Source organism: Pteronotus mesoamericanus, unplaced genomic scaffold (genome assembly GCF_021234165.1).
Source record: "Pteronotus mesoamericanus isolate MK-2021 breed Mesoamerican mustached bat unplaced genomic scaffold, CSHL_Meso_final contig_2, whole genome shotgun sequence".
Lineage (NCBI taxonomy): Eukaryota > Metazoa > Chordata > Mammalia > Chiroptera > Mormoopidae > Pteronotus > Pteronotus mesoamericanus.
Window position 1 is genome coordinate 14,462 of NW_026555084.1, and position 21,561 is coordinate 36,022.

General features: G+C 57.5%; 1 protein-coding gene across 1 annotated transcript in view; it reads left to right on the forward strand.

The window, feature by feature from the left end:
* Positions 1-21,561, forward strand: part of LOC129066753 (endoplasmic reticulum-Golgi intermediate compartment protein 1-like) — a 36,882-nt gene that overhangs the window by 12,702 nt on the left and 2,619 nt on the right. Inside the window, exons 4-8 of the mRNA XM_054568588.1 lie at positions 3,528-3,652; positions 5,717-5,821; positions 7,059-7,119; positions 11,532-11,632; positions 13,952-14,074. Of these exons, the coding sequence (XP_054424563.1) occupies positions 3,528-3,652; positions 5,717-5,821; positions 7,059-7,119; positions 11,532-11,632; positions 13,952-14,074 (515 nt within the window). The remainder of the gene's footprint in view (positions 1-3,527; positions 3,653-5,716; positions 5,822-7,058; positions 7,120-11,531; positions 11,633-13,951; positions 14,075-21,561) is intronic.

The following is a 21,561-nucleotide window of genomic DNA, read 5'->3' on the forward strand; positions in this document are numbered from 1 at the left end:
ATATGCTGCTGGCCGGGGGTCGGGGGTAGTTTCTTAGTTCAGGTTCCCAAGAAGCAGAGTCAGATTCTCAGAACATGAATTTATTGAGAGCGGGCTCTCAGGAGGAACCACTGAGGGTGTGAGGGAGGCGAGAGGACAAGCAGAGGTGTGTGGCTTGTGAATGGCGCCATGGTTTGTCCCACCTGGTAGCGCAGGGCCTGGCTCTCATTATCCATATCCTTGGTGTCCTTGACTGAGGACTGCAGGGTGGTGTGTGGGGGGAGGGGGGGTGGTCACAGAACCTCCCCAGCGCCTCAAGGCAAGGAGCCTTCAGCCAACCAGGTGTCGCCAGCCACCTAGAGGAGGATGCAGCTGTGAGCTCTTAGCAGCACTCAGAACACTCCCTTCTTCACTTCATACTCTACCTTATCTGTTTGTTTCCTTTGATTCAACCAAGGGGAGGAATTATTTGTATAAACAAAACTCATTGGAAGCCTGGCGTGTGGCATCACATTCTGGCTCCTTCCGTCGCTAAAACTGTCTGACCCTGGTTAAGGTAACCTTGCCAAGCCTCAGTTTCCTCATCTGTAAAATGGGCTTAGTGCTGTCTATTGCCTGCAGTTGTTGAGAGGATGTGGTAAGCTGGCCCCTAGAATTGTGGGTAAGGGGACTGGGGTCCTGGCTGTTTCTCTGCCCCAACGTGGCGTGCGACCCCCTTCCTTGCCATTGAAGGGCAGCGTGTTGGGTGGGTCTGCAGGCAGAGATAGGGAGTCAGCCCTCTTACTGCTTTGGGTGAGAATTACATCACAATTTTGAATCCACAGTGGGCCCCAAGCCAGGCAACCTGTTGGAATGGTCAGGTTTCTTTTTTTTTTTTTATTTTATTCCTTCTCTTAGAAAAATAATTCATCTGGCAGCTTCTCATTCAGGCGTTGGCTGTGTCTCTGGAACAAGGAAATTCTTAGGCCAGAGGACTGGGACCCGGGGGACCGGGGAGGGAAGGGATGTGGTTCCAGGCTCTGTCCCAGCTCCAGGCAGCGGCCCAAGAGGGGCCCAGCGACCTCACACTGTGGCTGCACCAGCCCACAGGGCCCTGCTGCTCTAGAGCCCATACCCTGGCTTTTTTTTTTTTTTAAGCTTCAAGTTTATCTTATAAAAAAAAAAGTATGCGCTCACCATTGTACTTTTGGAAAATCCAGAACAGCGGAGAGAGGAGAAATCATCCATCCTTCACGCCCGCGACAGGCTCGGTGGACACTCCAGGCCATTCCGTCCTGTTGGCTTTCCCTTCCGCACATTTCTACACCCGCTGAGATCATGCTGCATGTACGATCTCATATCCTGCTTTAAAAAATGATGGGGTTTTTTGGTTACACAACTAATAAAGGAACACATTATTTTTTATTTTTAAAAAAGGATAATGTGTTCAAAATATAGAAATAGAGAAAGAAAACGCTAAAAGAAATACACATTCCCCAGCGTGCTATGCCACCCCAGAGGAAGCATTTGTCAAGGGCTGGGACCCCTCACTCTACTCCTGTGTCCTCTGTCCGTCTGCCTGTCCGCTTACCTGTCCGTCAACAATCTTTTTTTCTGTAATTGGGACCCAGCTGCATGGGACCTGTCTGGGGTTCCTGTTTTCAGCTGGTCCCTTGGGGCTGTCCTTATATATCACTCATATAAGGTTAGTGAAACAGTAACGCCGGCAGGCACGCAGTCGGCTCTGAGCTGGGGCCAGGTCCTGATGTGAACACTCTGGCTGTGTCAGCGCATCAAGGTGAGAGGGGTTCTAGCAGAGTGGTCAAAGGGCGTGGGCTCTGGATCGAGGCTCCACGGGTTCCAATCCAGGCGTCATCGTTTCTTAGCTGTGAGGTCACCAGCAAGTGACTTAACCTCTCTGTGCCTCGGTGTCTCCCCAGAAAGAATGGGCCTGATAGCATTAACTTGCCCCCTGGGAAAATTCAGGTGGCGCGTTCTTACATAAAAGGCACTCTTAGTGTCTAGTGCATAGAAAGTGCTATTTTCCTTTTTTTTTATCCTCAGAAACCTAGGATGGAGGAGGAAACTGAGGCACAGAGGGGCTGGGTGACTTTTGGGAAGCGCAGTGCCACACTCGGCTGCTGCCCTGCCCTGTGCGGCCTCTCCCACGTGCCGGTTCAGCCCCTTCCTCTACCTGCTGCCCAGCCTTGCAGAGGGGGCCGTTCCATTGGCCAGGCCCCTGCCGACAGGCAGTTGGGTTGCTTCCAGTTGTCACAGTTTCAAATACGCTCGCCCTGAGCGGCCTTGCACACGTGTCTGATCACGTGTGCATTCTGAGGATAGGCTCCCGGGGATGAAACTGCTGACTCAAACAAGGACCTGCTTGCGTTTTCTTTTAAGCTGAGTGATACGCATCGGCCTTCCCATATACCGCAGACCCGTGAGTGTCCTTCGTAATGGCCACATCCCGTTCTCTCCTGTGGATGGGCCCTCGCTCCCTTCCCCGTCTCCACTGAGGGAGCTGGAGTTGTTCCTGTTGTCCCCTTTCAGGACTGGCTCACTTAAAAAGTTACTTCCAGCTGCTCTTTCTCTGCATTGAGGCCCTCTTCCTCACGTCCTTTCGGGGAAATCGCTGCGCTGCAGTAGTTTATGGGGACCCGCCACCTCCCCCTTGCCGTTTGGACCATCTCGGGACAAGCCGTTGGCGTGCGCCTGCCCATTGCCCAGGGTGGGAAGCTGAGTCATGGAGGGGGTGGGACCACACTGCCGTCCGGACCGGGGCTCCCCAGGTCGCCCGTTTGGCGTATGGAGCAACCCAGAAAAGTGCCTGAGCTCCTGCAGGGCGGGGCCTGGAGGAGCAGGCACTGGGGCAAGGGAGGGTGTGCGTGAATGAAGGCAGGAACTAACGGTGACACCTTCATAATGAATGAATGAATGAACGAATGAACGAATGAAGGAGCGAGCCTCTTGAACCAGTGAGCCCAGGTTCCATCTGAGCTGCATTGTGGTGAAGTGTATTAGGCACCTGCCACTTCCTGTGCCTTACACCCTGTTCTAAGTGTTTTCTACACATATTAACTGTTCGATCCTCATGATCCTCCAAGGAAGGTTTAATTGTTACCACCCCATTTCCCAAGAAAGAAACTGAAGCGGATGTAGGCTGAGTGCCTCAGCCCAGGTCGCACAGCTGGTCTGAGGCAGGCAGGGCCCGGATTCAGGCCACCTCTTCCCCTTGACCCTCTGCGGCCTGCGGCCTCGCATTGGGTGGCCATCACCCCCGTGCCCTGCACTCCTGCGTCACTGGTCACTGGTCCCAGAAGCTGCTGCCTCCCTCTCTCTTTCCCCTCTTCCTTTCTAGCACAGGCATGGCAGGGGGCGTGGGGGGCGAGCTCCCCCTTTGCCCAGGGCCTCCCTGTCCATCACGTGGCCTGATTTCCTTTCTGGGTTTCTGGGCCCCAGTGAGCACCTGGAGGGCCCCGGCCTGTCCGAGGAGGGGACGGAGCAGGGGGCTGGTCCTTCGCCCCCGTTTCTCTGGGTGTTTGTGACTCTTCTCTCCTTGGCTGTCTCAGTGGTCGGGCTCGACATCCAGGATGAGATGGGCAGGCATGAAGTGGGGCACATCGACAACTCCATGAAGATCCCGCTGAACAACGGGGTGGGCTGCCGCTTCGAGGGCCAGTTCAGCATCAACAAGGTACAGAGCCCCTGGTCCCCGTCTCCTCCGTCCTCTCCCTCCCCAGGAACAGACAGCCAAGCTGTGCACCCACCCGCCTCCCCAGACAGCCCCCGGCAGGCTGAGGTCAATGCCCAGGTGTCTCATGGCTCCTGCTGAGAGTCTGGGGGGGGGTTCAGTCTCCCTGGGACTTGGATCCCCTGCCACCAACCCCCACCCCCTTGTCTCACAGCACCTGGCGCGCCCTTGCCCCGCAGCCTCCTTATCCGCCCGCCAGGGAGCTGGCCAGCAGCCGGAAGTCAGGGTTCACATGTCTCAGCTGCACCGATGGCCCCAGCATCCCAGACCCCTTGCTGCGTCCCCCAGCGCCCTGGGAAGAGGGCACGGTGAGCCGGAGCTTGAGGCCTGGCTTTGCCGATATATTTTTAAAATCCATCAGAGGCACTGACGCAGGCTCCTAAGTCACAGGCTCTAAAAGCGTCGTCTTTTCTTTCTCCAGCCCAGTGTGTGCTGGTATGAGTCAGCCACCTGTGATGGATTCCGGGTGCGGGGGGGGGGGCGGGTCACTGAGTCACAGCTCAAGCGGTGGCAGCGGGTGGCAGATGCACGCAGCCAGCCTCCTTGCCTCACTTAACTCCGAGAGCGGGGGGCCCAGGCCCCAGACACGGTTCTGAATTCTGCCCACGTCCCCCGGAGGCCACACGTCACTGCATAGGGAAGTCTGAAGGACACATGCCAGACGCCATCGTTTCTTTATTTCCGGGGGATGGCAGGCAACGGGGACTTGAATCCCGACTTTATCTCGTGAAGTCTTTGTAATACAGATGAATCTCCGTGTTATCTACACAAGTAAAAACGACGTTTAAAGTATTTTTTAAATGCAGTGGCTCCTCCCCAGGCCCTGTATATATGCTGTCCCCTCTTCCAGGAGCAGGGTCCCCCTGCCTGGTGACAAACTGGTCCATCCTACGAGCCCAGCCTAGTGACAGCTGCCCTTGGCGTTGTACTTGTCACCACATTTAATCCTCCCAGTAACGCTTTGAGGTCGCCACCCCATTCTGCTGATGGGGGAAGCTGAGGCACAGAGTAGTCACTGACCGTGCTCGTGACCCCCCAGCCAGGAGGTAGGGCCGGACCTGTGGAACCCAGCTGCTACCCTGTCACAGGTAATCAGGCCCTGAGCGGGCGGGGCTGTGCCTCCTGGGGAATCTCAAGCTGTCCATCCCTGCTCTCCTTAGACCCAGTGGCTTGCCCCGCCCTCCTCCCCACGCCCCGGGCCCTGGGCCCAGGCACCACGCGGGCCACGCAGTGTGAGCTTGCGGAGGCCGGCGTGCCCTGTGCTCCCGGCCCCTCTGCGTCAGCCCAGAGCCCGGGCCCTAGTGAAGACACGTGCTCCTGAGAGAGGTTCACAGAGTTCGAAAGGGGAACGCTTGCAAAATGAGTTGCAAGCCCTGGCTGGTGTGGCTCAGTGGATTGAGCTCCATCCTGCAAACCAGAAGGTCTCTGGTTCAATTCCCTGTCAGGGCACAGGCCTGGGTTGTGGACCAGGTCCCCAGTAGGGGGCACGTGAGAGGCAACCACACATTGACGTTACTCTCTCTTTCTCCCTCCCTCCCCCTCTGTCTAAAAATAAATAAATAAAATCTTTAAAAAAATAAAATGAGCTGCTAAATTATAAGCCATACCACTTCTTCTAAAGGGTGACAGTGTTAACGTGGAGTTTCAGGAAGCTCTGCGGGGCCTGCAGGCCTGAGGTCGTCCCCGACCTGCTATGGAGCCATCAGCCAGGAGTTGGTGGTGGCAGCTGCTGTCTCAACCCATGGCCTTGCGCCAGGTGTCCAGCAGGGCACTTCACAGACATGCCCCCTCCCCGGCCCCAGCCCCAACCATGCCCTTGAGTAGCCACCACTGATGCCGCATTCTGCAGGTGCGGAAGCCGGGGCTCGGATGGGCGGTGGCCCCTCCAGCCTTGCAGCTGGACCCAGCTGGGGTCCACATCCAGGTCTGTCTGGCTCCAGGGCGGAGCCCTGCACCCTACCCTCCGGGGAAGCCCACCAACCTCCTGAGACTCCCCTCTCTCTCCAGGTCCCAGGCAACTTCCACGTGTCCACACACAGTGCCACGGCCCAGCCACAGAACCCGGACATGACCCATGTCATCCACAAGCTCTCCTTTGGGGACACGCTGCAGGTGAGCAGCCACGCTGCAGGTGGTGTGGCCAGGGATGGGCGCACGGGGGCTGTGTTGCCAGAAGAGCCGTCTGTCCTTCCTGGGCACAGAGCGATGGCCTCTGGAGGGGTCGCCCCCTTTGAGCCCCCGCTCCATCCCACACCCCCTGTTTCGTTCCTTCTGAGCACACAGCTGCCGTTCATCATCAGCGGGCCGGCCTTGGAACCTCAGCCTGAGGCCTGGGGCCGGGGGGAATAGGGCTCGCCCTTCATGAGCAAGTACTCAGTGCTGGCACTTTCCCTTTGTCGGTGCAGCCTTATGAGGTGGGGGGGGGGGTTCACTGCTTCTTATAGACATGGAGCTGCTTGGTCAGGGACCCCCGCAGATCTGTCTGCACAGCCCTGCCTGCTCCCCTCTGTGGCCCCCTCGGCCTTGCTGCCCAGGGCCACGCTTTTACATAGGGTGGCGTGGTGAAGGGAGTATCCTGAGTCCTTGTTGTTTGATCGAGGCAGCCACCTCCAGGAGGCCCAGCCCAGCAATTTCTTACCCATGGCAGCAAACACAGAGGACCAGACACCGACCAGCCTGTCTCTGCTGGCTGCAGGGCAGGGTGTGCTGGCGGTCCTGGAGGTAGAGTCCCTTGCAGCCTGTGTGACAGAGGGAACCAAGGCTCCGAGGGGAAGTAACTGCCTGGCCCCAGCGCTGGGGTCCAGCGGGACCTGACCCCAGGCCTTGCTAGGGGAGAATTCGTTTCCTGGTTGCGGTTGCTGGCGGGTGGGGCCCCTCAGTGCCGCTGCACACACACAGGCACATCCACTGTCATGTCACTTACGAGCATTTGTGGCCAGAATTCAGACCCGGCCTTTACACCGCACCAGGCCCTCCTCACTCTGGTTCAGAGAATCTGTTCAGTAACTCGCCCAAGGTCACACAGCTTGTAAGCAACCAGGTGCGTCGGCCCTGGGTCTTCCTTTCTATGCCTTGGACAGTCCTGGATTCATCACACTCTTGAGAAATTTCTGCTCCACACCAGGCTCTGCCAGGCGCTGGAGTACCCAGGACAGACTGGCACATAGTTGCCCAGGATGGGAGGCAGGCTGGTGCCTACCATGTGCCAGGCCTATGCGGTGTCTGTGGGGAGAAGTTGCTCCCCACAACTTCTTTATGAGGCAGACCCTGATGAACCTGCATTTTACATACGAAGGAGGTCCCTAAACCAGATGGCACCTCGGCGTCCCCTCACTGTGCCTCTCCACAGGTCCAGAATGTCCACGGAGCTTTCAATGCTCTCGGGGGAGCGGACAGACTCGCCTCCAACCGTAAGTGTCGCCCCCGGGAACGGCCTGCCCCATGATTCCCAGTGCTGCCCAGGAGTGGGGGAGGGGAGGGAACGGTTCGGGGCCCTCCCTGTAAGCCAGGCTTCTTCCCCACAGCCACCCTGGGAGGAAGGTGGAAGTCTCTGTGTCTTCCAGAAAAGGGACTTGTCCCTGGGAGACGTCTGCAACAGCCCCAGGCTCTCATGAGCACCAGCCATCGCGGTCGTCACTATTACCGTCCTTAGTTCTTAGAGCGAATCCCTGAGGTCCCGCAGGGAGCCATGGCCAAGCCCCGGCCCCTCCTAGATCACGTGGCAGCGTGCGACCTTGTCCGTGGGTGGCGCAGTCAGGTCTGGCTACCTGGGCCGCCACCCCCACCCTACTCTGTCTTCATGCTAAGCCCACCCCTCCCCGGAAGGCCCCCTCCCCTGCTCCCTCCCCACCCAGCTCCCTGGCCCAGGTTAAAGAGAGTTCCGCGTCTTTACACGCCGGCAGAGAAATGCGCCCACACTCAGGGGCCTGGACGTGCACACAGACCCAGCCTGGGAGGCCTGTCTGCGTGCTGGACCCTGCAGGACAGGCCGCCTGGCCTTTTCTAACTGCCTCCCCGAGCTCACCTTTCTTATCCATGAGGCTTTTCTTGGCGCATCTTAAAGTACCTTCCGCTTGCTAATCATCGGGAATCTCAGTAAGAGAGAACATCTCCCCGTGACCTGCCCCACCCCCAGGAACTCGCCCTTTGCCTTCTCTGTGTCCTTCTGAGTTCTTGTCCATGGACGGAAGTCATTTTTTCAAAGCGTGGACAGTAGTTACCTTCTGATTTTTGCACTCAGGCTCATTACGTAACCACAGTTCTGTCCAGTTTTTCCGGCGGTGACCGAGGCATGGCCGCCCGCCCAGCAGCTCTGCCACCAGGCTGAGTGCGTTTTCACCATGAGAGCGATGCGGCCGCTGCGCACGGTGTCTGCTTTGCCTTCATTCCCAGTGGCCTCCCAGCAGTCCGCACCCATTCGCGCTGCCCACATACGCAACAGCACCTTCCGTGCGTGTGCGCAAATGTCATGGAGGGCGGGGAGTCACCGGAGGTCTGTGTCAGGGCAGCGCGTGGTCCCAAGGCAGCCGTCCACACGTGCCCGCAGTCAGCACCGGCCCCTCAGCTGCCCGCGATGGGAAGCCGATCGAGCTCAGGGCCCCAGGATATGAGCCGGCAGAGGGTGTGCGCTGAAAACTGCACGGACTCAGACAGAAGCCGTCTCCGGCTGGCTTCATGGCGAGAAAAACGCATTAGGGGGATGGCTAGACGTAGGATGGCCTTTCATCTCCTCAGCTTTTAGGCTTGGTCCCCACGCTGGGCCTTTGCCTCCGAGGGGCCCTCTGTGCTCACATCTCCAGAGTCTGCCTCTTGTTCACGTCTCAGCAAAAACGCCACTGCTCAGAGGCCCCCCCGACCACATTCTCTGTAGGGACTCTCTCCTCCTAAGGAACAAGTTCACTGTTTTTCTCAGCTTAGGCCACTCTCTTTGAACATAGTGACACCTGGTTGTTCATGTTTGAGCCGTGCTGATGGCCTTGTGGTAGTGGGTTTATTTGTTTTTTTAAGGAGTTCTTATCTTTCAGGGAGACACCACTAAGATGTTTGTGGATGGATTGATGTGATGTCTGGGATTAGCTTCAAAATAAAATGCGGGAGGAGGAGCAACGGGGTAGAGCTGAAGTGCAGCTGGCCATTGTTGGTAACTGTGACTCTGAGAAATGGGTACATGGGAGTTCATTCTGCGATCCCCGTTCCTTCCTTCTTTCCCTCCCTCCCTCCCTCCTTCCTTCCTTCCTTGGGAAGGGAGTGAGAAGGAGATGGAGAGAAACATCAGTGTATGGTTGCCTCTCACGCACCCCCTACTGGGGGCCTGGCCTGCAACCCAGACATGTGCCCTGACTGGGAATCAAACCAGTGACCCTTTGGTTCCCAGGCTGGCACTCAGTCCACTGAGCCACACCAGCCAGGACTGATCCCTTTTTCTTACATGTTTGGGCTTTTCCATAATGAGATATGTGAAGGGTAGGGGGAGTGGGAAGGGTATGTGGGCCTGCGTGGATGGTGCTGAAGCCACCAGCCCTGAAGAGGGGTCAGGTGACAAGGAATCCACATGGGTGTGTTAGGCACAAGGACTCTAGTGGATATCTGACAGATTGTATCAAAGGCCCTAAAAATGGTCATTGCATTTGAGTCATCCATTCTACTCATGAGAGTGGAAGCTAAGGAAATAGTTAAGAGTGCAGTGATTTGGGAAAATGACGGCCATGAGGTCATTGTTTATAAGAGTGAAAATGAGGTCTGTGTCTAGCCGTGGAGGCTTGGGCGAGGCCGTGGATGCGGCCATGCCGTGGGACACGTACTGTCCCTGACCGCGGCCCATCGGAACCTCACGGGCAGTCAGGCAGCAAGCATTTATTGAGCACCTCCTACATGCCAGGCCATGTGCTGGGGGCTGCGGCAGTGCCTAGAACCGACACCACCGTGGAGCCTGCTCTCTGGGGTCTGTGGTGTTCAGTTTTTAGGAAGAGGTACAGTATGATCCAATTTTCAGAAAACCTAAACGTGTATAAACACAAGCCTGGCAGTTTATACACAAGAGTGAGACTCCGTGGTTTCCTGTGGGTGGTGGATTTGTGAGTTTTATTTCTCTTATTTGTGAACCTTTTTGGTACAAATTTGAACAGAACTGTTTTAAATTTATTTGTAATTTAGCGGGGTAACACTGGTTAGTAACATTAAATGGCAGGTGTAGCACTTTATAATACAACATCTGTATACTCAGAGCAGTAGTCTCCTTTCGTCACCGTGTATTTGACCCCCTTTGCCCTCTTTGTCCCCCCACTACCCCGCTTCGTCCCTGGTAACCTGCACTCGGTTCAACAACAGAACTATGACGGGTGTGGTTTCCGTGCCTTCAAGTTGTTAACCGGGGCGATGGGCACTGTATTTCAAGTGTGGCCTTGGGCTCCTGGTTTAAATGCAGACAGATCCTGAGCCCCAGCCCAGGCACACTGAGCAGGAACCTTGGGGGCGGGGCCCAGGTGTCTGCCTTTTCTGGGTGACTCTGGTGCTTTTATTATGTGAGGACCACTTTGGGGTTGAGCAGAGGGCATTAGGGTCTTCATGGGCTCAGCCCCGAGGCTGCAGGGCTCTTCCTGGGTTCTTGGGGGAGGCCAGTCTGCGGACAGTTCCAGGAGCTCTGTCCTTTCCTTCCCAAGACCCGGCGTGAGCAGGAAGAGGCCGTGGGCACCAGCTGCCTCCCCCACCTCTTACACAAGATGAGTGCAGGGCTCAGGGCCGCCTCAGCCAGGAGACCTGGATCAGGACCCACAGGCCCGCATCTCTGATTCCTGTTCTTTTAGCTCCATGACCCCTGACCCAAACTTCTCTTAGCATCCCAGAAGGCCCGGGGGAATTCATACCTTTCCCGGGCAGCATTTGGCAGCTCTGGGCCAGCGTTCTCTCAGCGCAGTGTTTGAATCCGGTTACCTCATGCTTATCAGAAGCTGACTCATCTGCTCTCCCATTCATGCCTCTGCTCAGCCATCCCTCCACCCGTTCATTCACTCAATAAGCATTTGCCACTGTCCTCTCGGTACCAGGCCCCGCGTAGGGTTCTGGGGACACAGGGAGGAGTGTGGCTCAGTCCCTCCCCTCTGCAGCCTCCCTGTCGCGCGCGGGGGAGGGAGCGAGAGTTACTCTGGAACATACAACAGGGCCAGGTCGGGGGAGAACAGATCTCCCATTCATTGAAAATGGGGAAAGAAATGAATCAATTCTTCATAGATGCAGTTTTTCTGGTTTGCGAGCCCTTTCTTTCTAAAACCTAAACCCAGTGTGTTTCGAAAGTAACAATATTCAAACAGGACCAGAGGGTGCACAATAAAATGTGATCTTTATCACATCCTGCCTTCCTCCCCAGGGGCTAAAACTGCTAATAGTTTTCTGGGTATCTTTCCAGAAAATTCTATGTATTTCTGCATGGAGACGGTGTGAGCCTTCCCTGCCCCCAAAGCACGGAAACGTGTTATTCACCCTGTTATGTAACTTGGTTCTTCTCTTGACGTCACCGTTCCTCTCGGCACGTGGCCTGTCGCAGCACCCACCTCTCAGCGCTTGCCCTGTTGATGGACATTGCGTTGTTCCCACAAATGTACTATTAAAACCAGGAGTAAAGATCTTGACAGGTGGAGTCTTTCAACTCCTGGTGTCAGAGGGAGAAAATAAAGAGGGGTCCGTTGGTGATGAAAATGGGGAGCCCGAACCCCACCCCGCCCCCCAGCCACCAGCCACGCCAAGCAGGTTGAAGGCTGAAATGACCTAGAGCCGCCAGCCAGGCATTGCCCATCCCCTGCCTCATTCTGCTGTGTCCTTCCCACAGCCCTCGCCTCCCACGACTATATCTTGAAGATCGTGCCCACGGTTTACGAAGACAAGAGCGGCAAGCAGCGGTACTCTTACCAGTACACGGTGGCCAACAAGGTACGCGGGCGGGCGGCGGCTGGGCCGGGCTGCGTGCAATAGCGCCCTCTGCCGGCCGAGAGCAGAGGCGACAAGCGTCTGAGCAGGGTTTCAGAAAGAGCAGGCAGGTGGCCTCCCGACCCGGGTCCAGAGATGGCAAATGTCTCCATAGCCCGGCATCTGGCTCTGGTCCTTCAGACTCGGGACCCTGATTGGTCAGCACACGACAGATGCTCTGGCTCTCAGGGCACAAGCACTTTTCCCGAAATCATGAGGCCCTTGAATCACACCAATGGCCGTTGGTTAAGAGGAATGTCCTGGGACCCCAGCACTCAGAGCTATGGAGAAGGAGGCAGGCCCCAGTGGGAGGCAGGGCGCAGTCAGAGCCAGTGGTTTCAAGCCGAGAGCCTCGGGCTTTCGCAGAGAGGAACGTGTGAATGAATGCCTGAAGCCCGTTGGTGACGCCCGCCTCCCAGCAGACCCCTTTACCTCCAAGACGCTGCTTTTTCTTCTGTTCCAGGCTGCCCAGACCCTTCATAAGTGATACAGTGCTTAGCTCAATTAATAATAACAACAGTAAGAGTCACAGCTGTCATTTCCTAGGCCCCTTTAATGAGCTGGACATTGTGCTGACCTCTCGTTGTCGTCATTGTCGGTCATCGCAACCGCTCTGACAGTGGGACTGTTGTTGTCCCCATTTTACAGACTCGACCCCTGACACACAGCAAGGCGGTCATTGAGCTACAAACTGGCCAAGTGGGGATTGGAACCGGGTTCTCCTCAGGCTCCAGAGCCTGGCCCCCTGGTCACATCGCCACTCAGTCTGAACCAGGGACAGGAGTCTGCCAGGCTGCGAGCTCCTCCCTCCGCTGACCAGAGGTCCCTCTGCTCTGCTCTGCCCGGGCCCCTCTAACTCTCCAAAAGGAACCCTGGCTCTGTGATTCTCTGGCTCTGATTCTCTGTCTCTGGGAGGGCACGTCCTTGTCACCCTCGGGCCGACGGCATCCAGCCCTTGGGAGAACACGGCTGTGAAGGAGGCCCGGTTCCGTCATTTAGTCACGTAGCCACTCTGAGCCTCAGTTTACTCACTTGTAAAATGACGCCCTCCTTCTAAGATTGCTGTCAGATGAGGCCATGCCTGTAAAACCAGGCACCGGATAAGGCTTTGGATAAAGGCTGCCCCTTTTTCATTATTTTTTCTGTCTCCCTCAGCCCTAGGCTGTGACCCAGACAGTCACCCTGCACCATCCGCGCTCCCTGGAGAAAGCAGACCTTGTTTTGCCCCAAGCTCCTTCCCCTGAGGCTTGGGCAAGGGCCCAGGGGCCAGGACCGCGGGCTCAGCTCTCGCTGTGGCCTTGGCCCCAGCCCGCCCTGGCAGGGAGCGGCACCCGCAGGAACGGTGAACAGAGGGGGCAGGAGCCTGGGGTACCCCGGGGGTTCCCCTTGTCTCCAGGTGTGGTAGATGAGGGAGGGTAGCCCAGAGGTGTTCAGCATCCTCAGGCGCCCGGACCAGAGAGGACACACGGTCACTCAGCCCCCGAGTACCCTTTTGGTCCGGCCGGGGGGCCTTTTCAGGAGGGCTGGCCACAGGGCTGAGCCCTCTGGCCCCCCAGTTCTGTGTGTTCTTCTTCAAAGAACCTCAGCCCTGCAAGGCCTTCAGACCCATCTCCCCATCTGTCACACACTCCTCAGGCTGTCAGCGTGGCACAGCATGTCCCCTCCTCGCCAAGCCTTCCAGAAGCCCCTGGGGAGACACGGGCATTCATTCACGGCCCCCTCAGCGCTCCATGTCCCTCTGTCTCGACATGTGCAGGGTCACAGTATTACACGCATTGTTAAGTCTGCTTTCTCCAGACTGTGGCCCCCTCAGGGGATGGGGCAGCGCTCACTCCCTGGGGGTGCCCAGCAGCCATCGCGGCGCCAGCATCGCATGCAGGAGAGGTGCTCAGGCAACTCTTAGTGCAGAAATGGATGAGTTTTGCATAGCCCAGGAGTTGAGTGAGCCTTCATTCACACAGAGCCCAAATCACACTTGTCCTTTTCCATCTCTGCTCTCTGATGCATATTTTAATTCTGGTGCTGCCTCCAGAATTAAAATACGCAGTTTCCAGGCAGCCCAGAGGGTCAGAATGCACCCAGCACTGTTGCCATCAGCATCGAAGCCTCTGGGGAAGGGGCTCGGGAGGGGGGGTGGCGGGGTCTGGCTCACCTGGGGGACAGAAGGGAGGAAGCCCATTGTCGCGGGCTGCAGGGGGCCCTCTGTATCCACCCCCCCAACCCCCCCCCCCCCGTGAGATGAGCCTCACATTCCCACCTCCCCCGCCCCCTCCTCCTTCCCAGGAGTACGTCGCCTACAGCCACACGGGCCGCATCATCCCAGCCATCTGGTTCCGGTACGACCTCAGCCCCATCACGGTCAAGTACACAGAGAGACGGCAGCCTTTGTACAGGTTCATCACCACGGTGAGTAGGCGGGGCGCCTGCTGTGGGCTCCTTCCGTGGGCGCCCCCACCGGTCCTCGAAGCAGCAGGATGCAGCCCACGGGGCCTGGGGCTCAGGCTGTCCTTGGGGGGCTTTGGTCCCCTGATGTTCAGAGACGTCATCAGCATCACGTCAAGATCGATGGCAGTTCATCAAGAAAGCATTTTCCGGAAGGGAATGCCATGAAATTCATTCCTTGGGCACATCTGTATAGGGCTTGATGCGCCGTTCGTGGCTTTCTCCAATGTTTCAGTTTTGTGGACATTATTCCTCGCAGGGTCGATCCCGTTCTGTGTAAATCTTGCAGGGGAGACGCATCCTTTTCTTCCCGGGTCTGTTTTCCCGCCAGAGCTGCCGATATTGTTAGGTTTTTTTCTTTCTTTCCTTCATGCCTTTTCTCTTTTCCCTTCTTTGCCGCTGCCTCCACCCAGCCCTGTCTTTGGGGCAGCTTCAAGCTGATGTCATTTTTCTTTGATACTCATGATTCCTGTCACGTATACGTTTTCCTGGCCTCCCATTCGAAATGGCAGGAAGGTCAGATGTCCGCAGCCAGGGCTGCATCTCCTAGTCTGTGAAAGGGGGAACGGTGGTCTGTACCCTCCCTCCCGCGGGTCCTGGTGCTGGTTCTCAGCCCAGGACTCGGACTGCGTACCCAGAACGAGACAGAAGCTAAGGTACGAGTAGGCGCCTCTGCGCAGGGGGAGCCCTCACAGCCCCGCGTCCCCGCCTCGCGGGGGAAGGACCTTCACGCCCCCTCCCCATTTGCTCCTGCAGTGCCAGATGGCTGAGGTTCGGAGGCCGTTCCTGGTTTTTTCAAGGCGGCTGAGCAATGAAGCGACTTCATTTATTCAGTTAACGTTTGCTAGAATCCGCCACATGCCAGGCCCTGGCTGGGCGAGAGGACGGATGAATGAGACGTCATCCCTGCCCCCAGGCTACTCCCGGCGAGCACCCAGAGGTGCAGTCCCCTCCGGCGGGGATGCCGACGGAGCCGGGCACCAGGCACGGCGGGACACGGCGGCGGGCACCGTCCCTTCCTTTTGGAAAGCTCTGAGGGAAACCCTGCGATGGGTCTGGAAGGACAAGGAGACGTTTTCTGGGCTGAGCGAAGGGGAGAGAGTCTAAGCAGAGGGAGTGGTGTGTGCAGAGGCGTCCGACAGAGCCCGTCTCCTGAAAGCCAGGTGGCCCGCTTCGATGGGGATGGGCTCCCGAGAGCTGGGCGTCCCAAGAAGGCCCAGGGCAGGAGCACGTCCTTGGTCCCCCAGAGGATGGCCACCTCCGCGACTCTGGCCGCCAGCCCCTCCTCCACCTCCGCCCTGTCCACCTCCACCTGAGTGCGGGCTGCACTGCAGGGAGCCCCTTGACATCATTAGCCTGCTGGGTTCTCTGAAGGGCCCCCCTCCGTGACGCCATCTTGGTTGCCATGGCAACGAGGGTCAGCCTTGAGCCAGCTGGCTGTCCCTGGCAGATGGCGTCATTGTGAAGCTTCAATGGCCCTTGTCACGGGACAGCAGATGTGGGGATGACGTTCGCACGCAGACACACAGCACAAAGACGCCCAGCGGCCCTGGGAAGGCAGGGTGGGGCCGCTGCGGAAGTGGGGGCACCTGCTGGGACTTCTCTTTCTCTCTCTTTAAAATTAAGCACTTGCGTGCAAAGCCCCCAAACCCCAAACAGGGACCTCTGCAAATAGCTCCTGAGAGAGGCTACTGAAGAGGGGGCTTAGGCCAGGATGTCGTCATGGGGCGGCTGCAGAGGCAGCTGTGGGTGGGCTGGAATGAGGGGTGGGCACAGCCGGCGGCGGGGGTGGCTGTGGGTGTGGAGGGGACAGGCGGCCGGGGCCGCCCGCGGGCGATTCTAAGCATCCAGGGCCCGGCTTGTTCAGGGCTGGCCCTGCAGGGTCTCGCCCCGAGCCTGACCAGAGCGGGGCCTCCCCTCCCAGAAGTCTCCACCAGACTGCCCGGGGCTCCCCTCTGGCCGCCCAGGGCCCCTTGCTCAGACCTCCGTTTAGTGCTATTCCAGAAAATTCCACCACTAAGGGAATAAACAGATGGTGTTTTTGACAACGTGCAGGTGATCCCCTTTAAAGTGCCCCCCTCCCACGCATGCACATTTGTCCCCTGCCACTTGCTGAAGCCCGTCTCTGAGATTCCTGTCAAGTGGGTCGCGGTGACAGATCAGATGGCTTCCCGTGTTTTATTCTATTTGGGAGGAACAGCCAGAAGCCACAAAGTACCCAACTGAGCCGGCTAGTACTGACACACTCCCGATGGGCAGCAGGGGCAGCCGAATCAGACTTGATAGCTGCCTGCGAGGGGCTTCTCGCCAGTGAAATAATCCCCCAAACCTGAGATTGTGCCTCAGAGTTGCGGGGCCTGATTCAACTCTGTCCCTGGCATGTGGTACAGGCCATGGCTAGCACATTGGTGCTCAGAAATATACGTGGGACAGCTGCTTGGAAAACTGATGCTGTAGCTACATTTAGTGCACATCTACTATGTGCTGGAGCATCTTAGTGCTTTCCTCTTTAACCTCCCTCCCCTTCCCCGACCCCCAGGACCCTCCAGGGTAGAGGATTCATTCCTCTTTTATATATGAGTTCATTGAGGCCCAGAGAGGTAAAGAAACCCATCCGAGATCACACAGCCGGTAAAGGGCAAGGCAGGAACTTGACCCCAAAGCCCTCCTCCCTCTTTCAGAACAGTGGCTCTCAAGGATGGTCCAGCCACAGAGCCCCCAGAAGCCATGAGGTTGTTGGTATGACACCAGGATCATTTGCTACAGTGACTTCCATCCTGGGAATCAGGAAAAAAAAATTACAGCAGGAAACAAGGTGATGTTGTGAGCATGTGGGATGAAATCACAGCCACACACGTGCAAACCATAAAAAAAAAGCAAACTGTCCCAACTTGTGGTTTGCATGTTTTCTTGCTCTTACCTGATTACCTTTTGCTCATCTGTTCGGGCACCGGAAGGAATCTGTCAGACGAAAGGCAGCAGGTGCCTGGCATGGGGGGAGGTGGCCGAAAGAATCGAGGGGACACAAGCCTGAGCAGGTTCCGCCTGCCAAGACCACGTGAGCTGGGGAAAGAGCAGCCTCGTAGCCGGGCTGGAGCGCGGCCTTCTCTGCGCCTCGGCTCACTCGCGCTCAGGCCTAGCGCCTCTCTTCTCTTGACCATGGCTCCAGGGGAGCAGGGCTGGGCCCTGTCCCCTCTGGTCTCCAGATCTGTGACAGCGACAGCATAGACGGGTGATAAATAGGTGTCAAACAATGAGCAAACAGCAGGAGGAGTGTCCACCTTGGTCCACCCCCAAGACAATTTCCGTTATCTGAGGAACAGAACAAACCCAAATGAGCAGCTCAGTTGGTCGGGGTACAGGGAGGGGGGACTGCAGTTAGCGCAAAACACTTCAGTTCAGATCCTTCCGGTGTGAGCAGAGCTAGGTCTTCCCGACGGCTGCGTCCCAGGGACAGATTGCTCCCGCTGGGTCTGCACATGGGCGGCCGGTTGGAACGGAAGCCTGGCTCAGGCAGAGACTCTGGCACGTGGGCAGAGACTGATCAGAACGCAGCGGGCGCCCGGCACGCACTCGCACAGCCGCACGGCTTCTCCCTCACCAGCTTGGCCGAGGGGCCCCCTCACTTCAGGACATTTGGTAACAGAACCGAGAAAACAAGGTACAAAGAAGCCGCCTGCGCATGAAGACGGGGGCCGAGGGCAGCCGGCAGGGTGGGGTGAAGCAGGGTGCTCTCGCTGGAAGGAGAAGGCCCTTTGCCGCCAGCCTCCCAGCCCTGGATTCTTGTCACCCTACGCGGTGGCTGTGTGACCTTGGACAAGTCAGCCCCTCCCCGAGGCTCTGTTTCCCCGTCTGTGGAATGGGGGTCACTCATTTTCCCAGGCACTTGCAAGGACCGAATGAGAAGGCAGAGGGATGCGCCCTCTGAGGCCTGGCACATAGTAGGTGCTCAACCAAGGTGGGTTTTTTCCTGAGGCAACGGCAGGTAGTTTTTGGCTGCAGCCATGATAAAAATGGCTGGGGGAGGACTCCTGTCCTCACAGTCCCCTGCACTAGAGGGTGGGCTTGGGCGGTCCGGCAGGTGGGACACCTCTGGGTGGGGACCTCCACACCCGCCGCCCCACACCCCACCCGCTCTCTGCCAGGGCCCAGTCATCGGCTCCCCCCCACCCCGAGACGGCCCTCCCCCCCAGCCAGGCTCCATGTCCTCATCCTCGGCTCCAGCCTGTCTGCCGCCGCCAGCTCCGATGGCTCTCAGATCCATTATTCATTTCCTCACGCTGTGCTTTTCCACAAGTGTTCCTAGCGATGCTGCCCGGACAGGGAAAGGGAGTGACCGGCTCCCTGCACTTAGTACGGCGGGCGGGCGGCTGGACAGAGGGCGTCTCGGTCCCCACGGTGAGCCCCATTTTACAGATGAGAGAAACTGAGGCCCAGAGAGGTGGACCAGTTGTCCCAGCCAGAGTCACAGAGCTGGGGTCCGACCCCAGGGACACGTGCTCCGGAGCCCGCCCTCTCCCCGGCCCCGCGTGGCACGTCTGTCCTGCTTGCGCATTGCACGCCCCAGGGAAGGGTTGGTGCGGTGGGACAACGGAGGGATTCAGCTTTCCCCGCGGCACGGCTGGAACGGGTCCTTTCCATGTTATAAGGAATCAAGAGCCATAATTAAAATGTAAGGGAAACATGCACACACACACCCCTTCCTTTCGAGGGAGACGAGCTGACTTCATTCTGGCCGTAGCGGGAGGCCGGGAAGCTGGCTGACCGCAGGGAGGAGGGCCGAGCGGAGGAACAAAGGGGCATTATGGACGACTTCTGCCCGAAGCAGAGTGAAGTGCTTGTCTCAGACTCACTGGGGCCTGGATAGCCAATTGTCCTTGTTTTCGTGTCTGGAGCCGGGGCTGCTGACCAGGGGAGGTGGCATGTGCTGGCTCTTGTGGGCCTTTCTGGCTCAGCGGCCCTGTTCCTTCATTCTCTCTCCGCACGCGCACACAGGTGGTCCCACTGTCTTGGGGCCTGGCTAGGAGGTACAAAGTATGGCAGGGGCGAGGGACCAAGGGGACAGGCAGTCAAGGGTGGCACGGACACTCCCATTTAATCCCGCAGCCGTCCCATTTGTAGAAGGAGGGAAACTGAGGTACAGGGTGCTGGAGGGTGTGAGGGCAGGCAGTGGGAGGGGCCCCTGCTCCTGGCTGCCACCTTGTGAGCAAGCCACCTTTGCCCCCAGCCCTGGGCGTGGAATCCTGCTCCTTTTCTGCGCAAGTCATTCATTCATTCATTTGTTCATTCATATTCATTTGTCTCTTTACTCTTACACTGACTCACTCCTTTACCTACTTAGTGAACCTGTACTGAGTCCTACTGCATGTCAGGGACTTCCGCTGTCTTCTGTCCCTCGGGCTTTTAGGTAAAGGAGAGATGAAGCAAGAGGGTTGAGGTGGGCCAGCGAAGCGGAGCCGCCTGTGGCCCAGGCGCTCTGCCCCTGACTAACGCCGTCTGTCACAGATGCTTCTCGGCACCTACCTGGCCGTGACTGGCCACCGCCCTGGGCGAGTCCAGGTGTAACCTCCCGGCGCTGGGGATTTCTGTGACCACCCACATGGCAGCACCCAGGGCCCGCCGTGGCCCAAGAGCACCCGGGGCCCCTGCTCACAGCCCGGTCACACCAGTCCCCGCCTGGTGAATTGAGCGAGTCAGGGAGGCCTGAGCGGCCTGTAGACAAAAGTGAGGGAGGCAGGGACATGGCAGATCAGGCGGCTGTTAGAGTTCTTTCAGCTTTTGAGCCCCCCCCGCCCCCGCAAAAAAGTGTCAGCTTCCTGTCCTCAGTTGCCTGGCAACCAGCACCTTTGACAGATGTGGGACAGTGGGGTCCACGCTGCTGAGCTGGGTGATACCAGCAGGTTTGCACGGGGTTCATGGCAGGGCCTCCTGAGTTGCCTAGCAGCTTCCAAGCTCCCGGGACCTCAGTTTCCCCTCATGCACCGCGGGGCCTGTGTCGTCTCCTGCTCTGGGCCAGCCCCGCGGCCAGAGCCCTCTGCCCGGGCGCCAGGGGTGTGTGAATCAGAGGCGCACTCGGCTGCAGAGTGTGTCGATGAATATAGATTTGTGTGTGTGTGGTTATTTTTTATTTTTTCATTATTTGCTCCATTGCACTTAAGTCACACTTTCCTATCCTCTGATCCAAGCTCTAAAAGCATTTTGTGGTATGAAATCTCCCATCATCTGATCCGCTCTACCGAAATAACCCGGCTCCCCTGCCGTCACCTTCCTGAAAAGTGCCCCTTCGTCATGCTCTGAGGCTGGCAGGGAGAGGCCTGGCCACCGAAAACACTTCTTCATAATCCCCCCAGCGCCCCCAGCCTCTCCACGCCGGGGGAGGGGCTGCTCCGGCTTCCTGGGCTGGTATTGCTAGGATGCCAGCTGCCCCACTTACAGCCCGTCTGCACAGACCCGCTCTGTCTGCGCTGGGCCTCACAGGCCCCTGCTGAGCTCATCTTGTAGAAATACTATTTTAAAAATAAATGCTGGTTCGATTCGCACTTCCTTCTCGCCTCCGCTGTGTCTCCTGGCCTCCTCTACTTGGCCCCGGAGGGTCCACTGAGGCGCTGCCCTCTCCCAGAATCCTCCAGGGGCCCGGGTCCTCTGGGGCTGCCTGACATGGCTTCTGCTGAGTCCTGCGGTCATTTAAGTGCCACTTAAATGTCGCATGTGGAGACGAGTGAGCGCTCTGGAAGCAGACGGACTTGGCTCTGTCACACACTTGCTGTGTGACTGTGGGCAAGTTATTTCCCTCTCTGGGCCATGTGGGTGCCTGAGTGAAGAGGTTCTTCCTTCCCTGGTATATGGGGTGCGGGAGGTATTGTTTGTCCTGAACAGCATGAAGGGTGTTCAAGGGGAAAATACTTGTAAAGTTCCCTTGCAGATCTCATGAACTTTTTAAATTTTCCATCATTCGGACTTTGATTGTTTTATGGCACCAGAAAGCAACTCGCAGGTCAAAACGTGCTGAGTAACACACAGCACGAGTTGGACATGTCACACGTGGAGTCCTGACAACTGTCTGCAAAGTGAGGAATCCGTCAGAGCTGGGTGGGCATTTCATGCCTGCGAAGCAGTAATGGCGTGTTTGGAGAGCAGACTCCACAATGTTCTGCACCCCAGCTTGGCCGCCAATTCCTGTGGCTTTAGACAAGCGATTCAGGGTCTCTGTGCCTCCATTTCCTTGGCTGTTAAATGAGTGTAAGAATCCCATTTACCTTGCTGGGCTGGTCCGGGGATTCCATGGCGGGAGGCATGAAGCGCCTCAGACCTTGCCCGGCGCGGGGAAGGTGGAAGCGCTGTCTTGTTTTACTGGGATGATTAAGTGACAGAAGTTACAGAGTACAGACGTGCAGGTGACGTTCATTATCATCCCCCTACTACGGCGATTCTTATTCTGGAGCAGTTGTGAC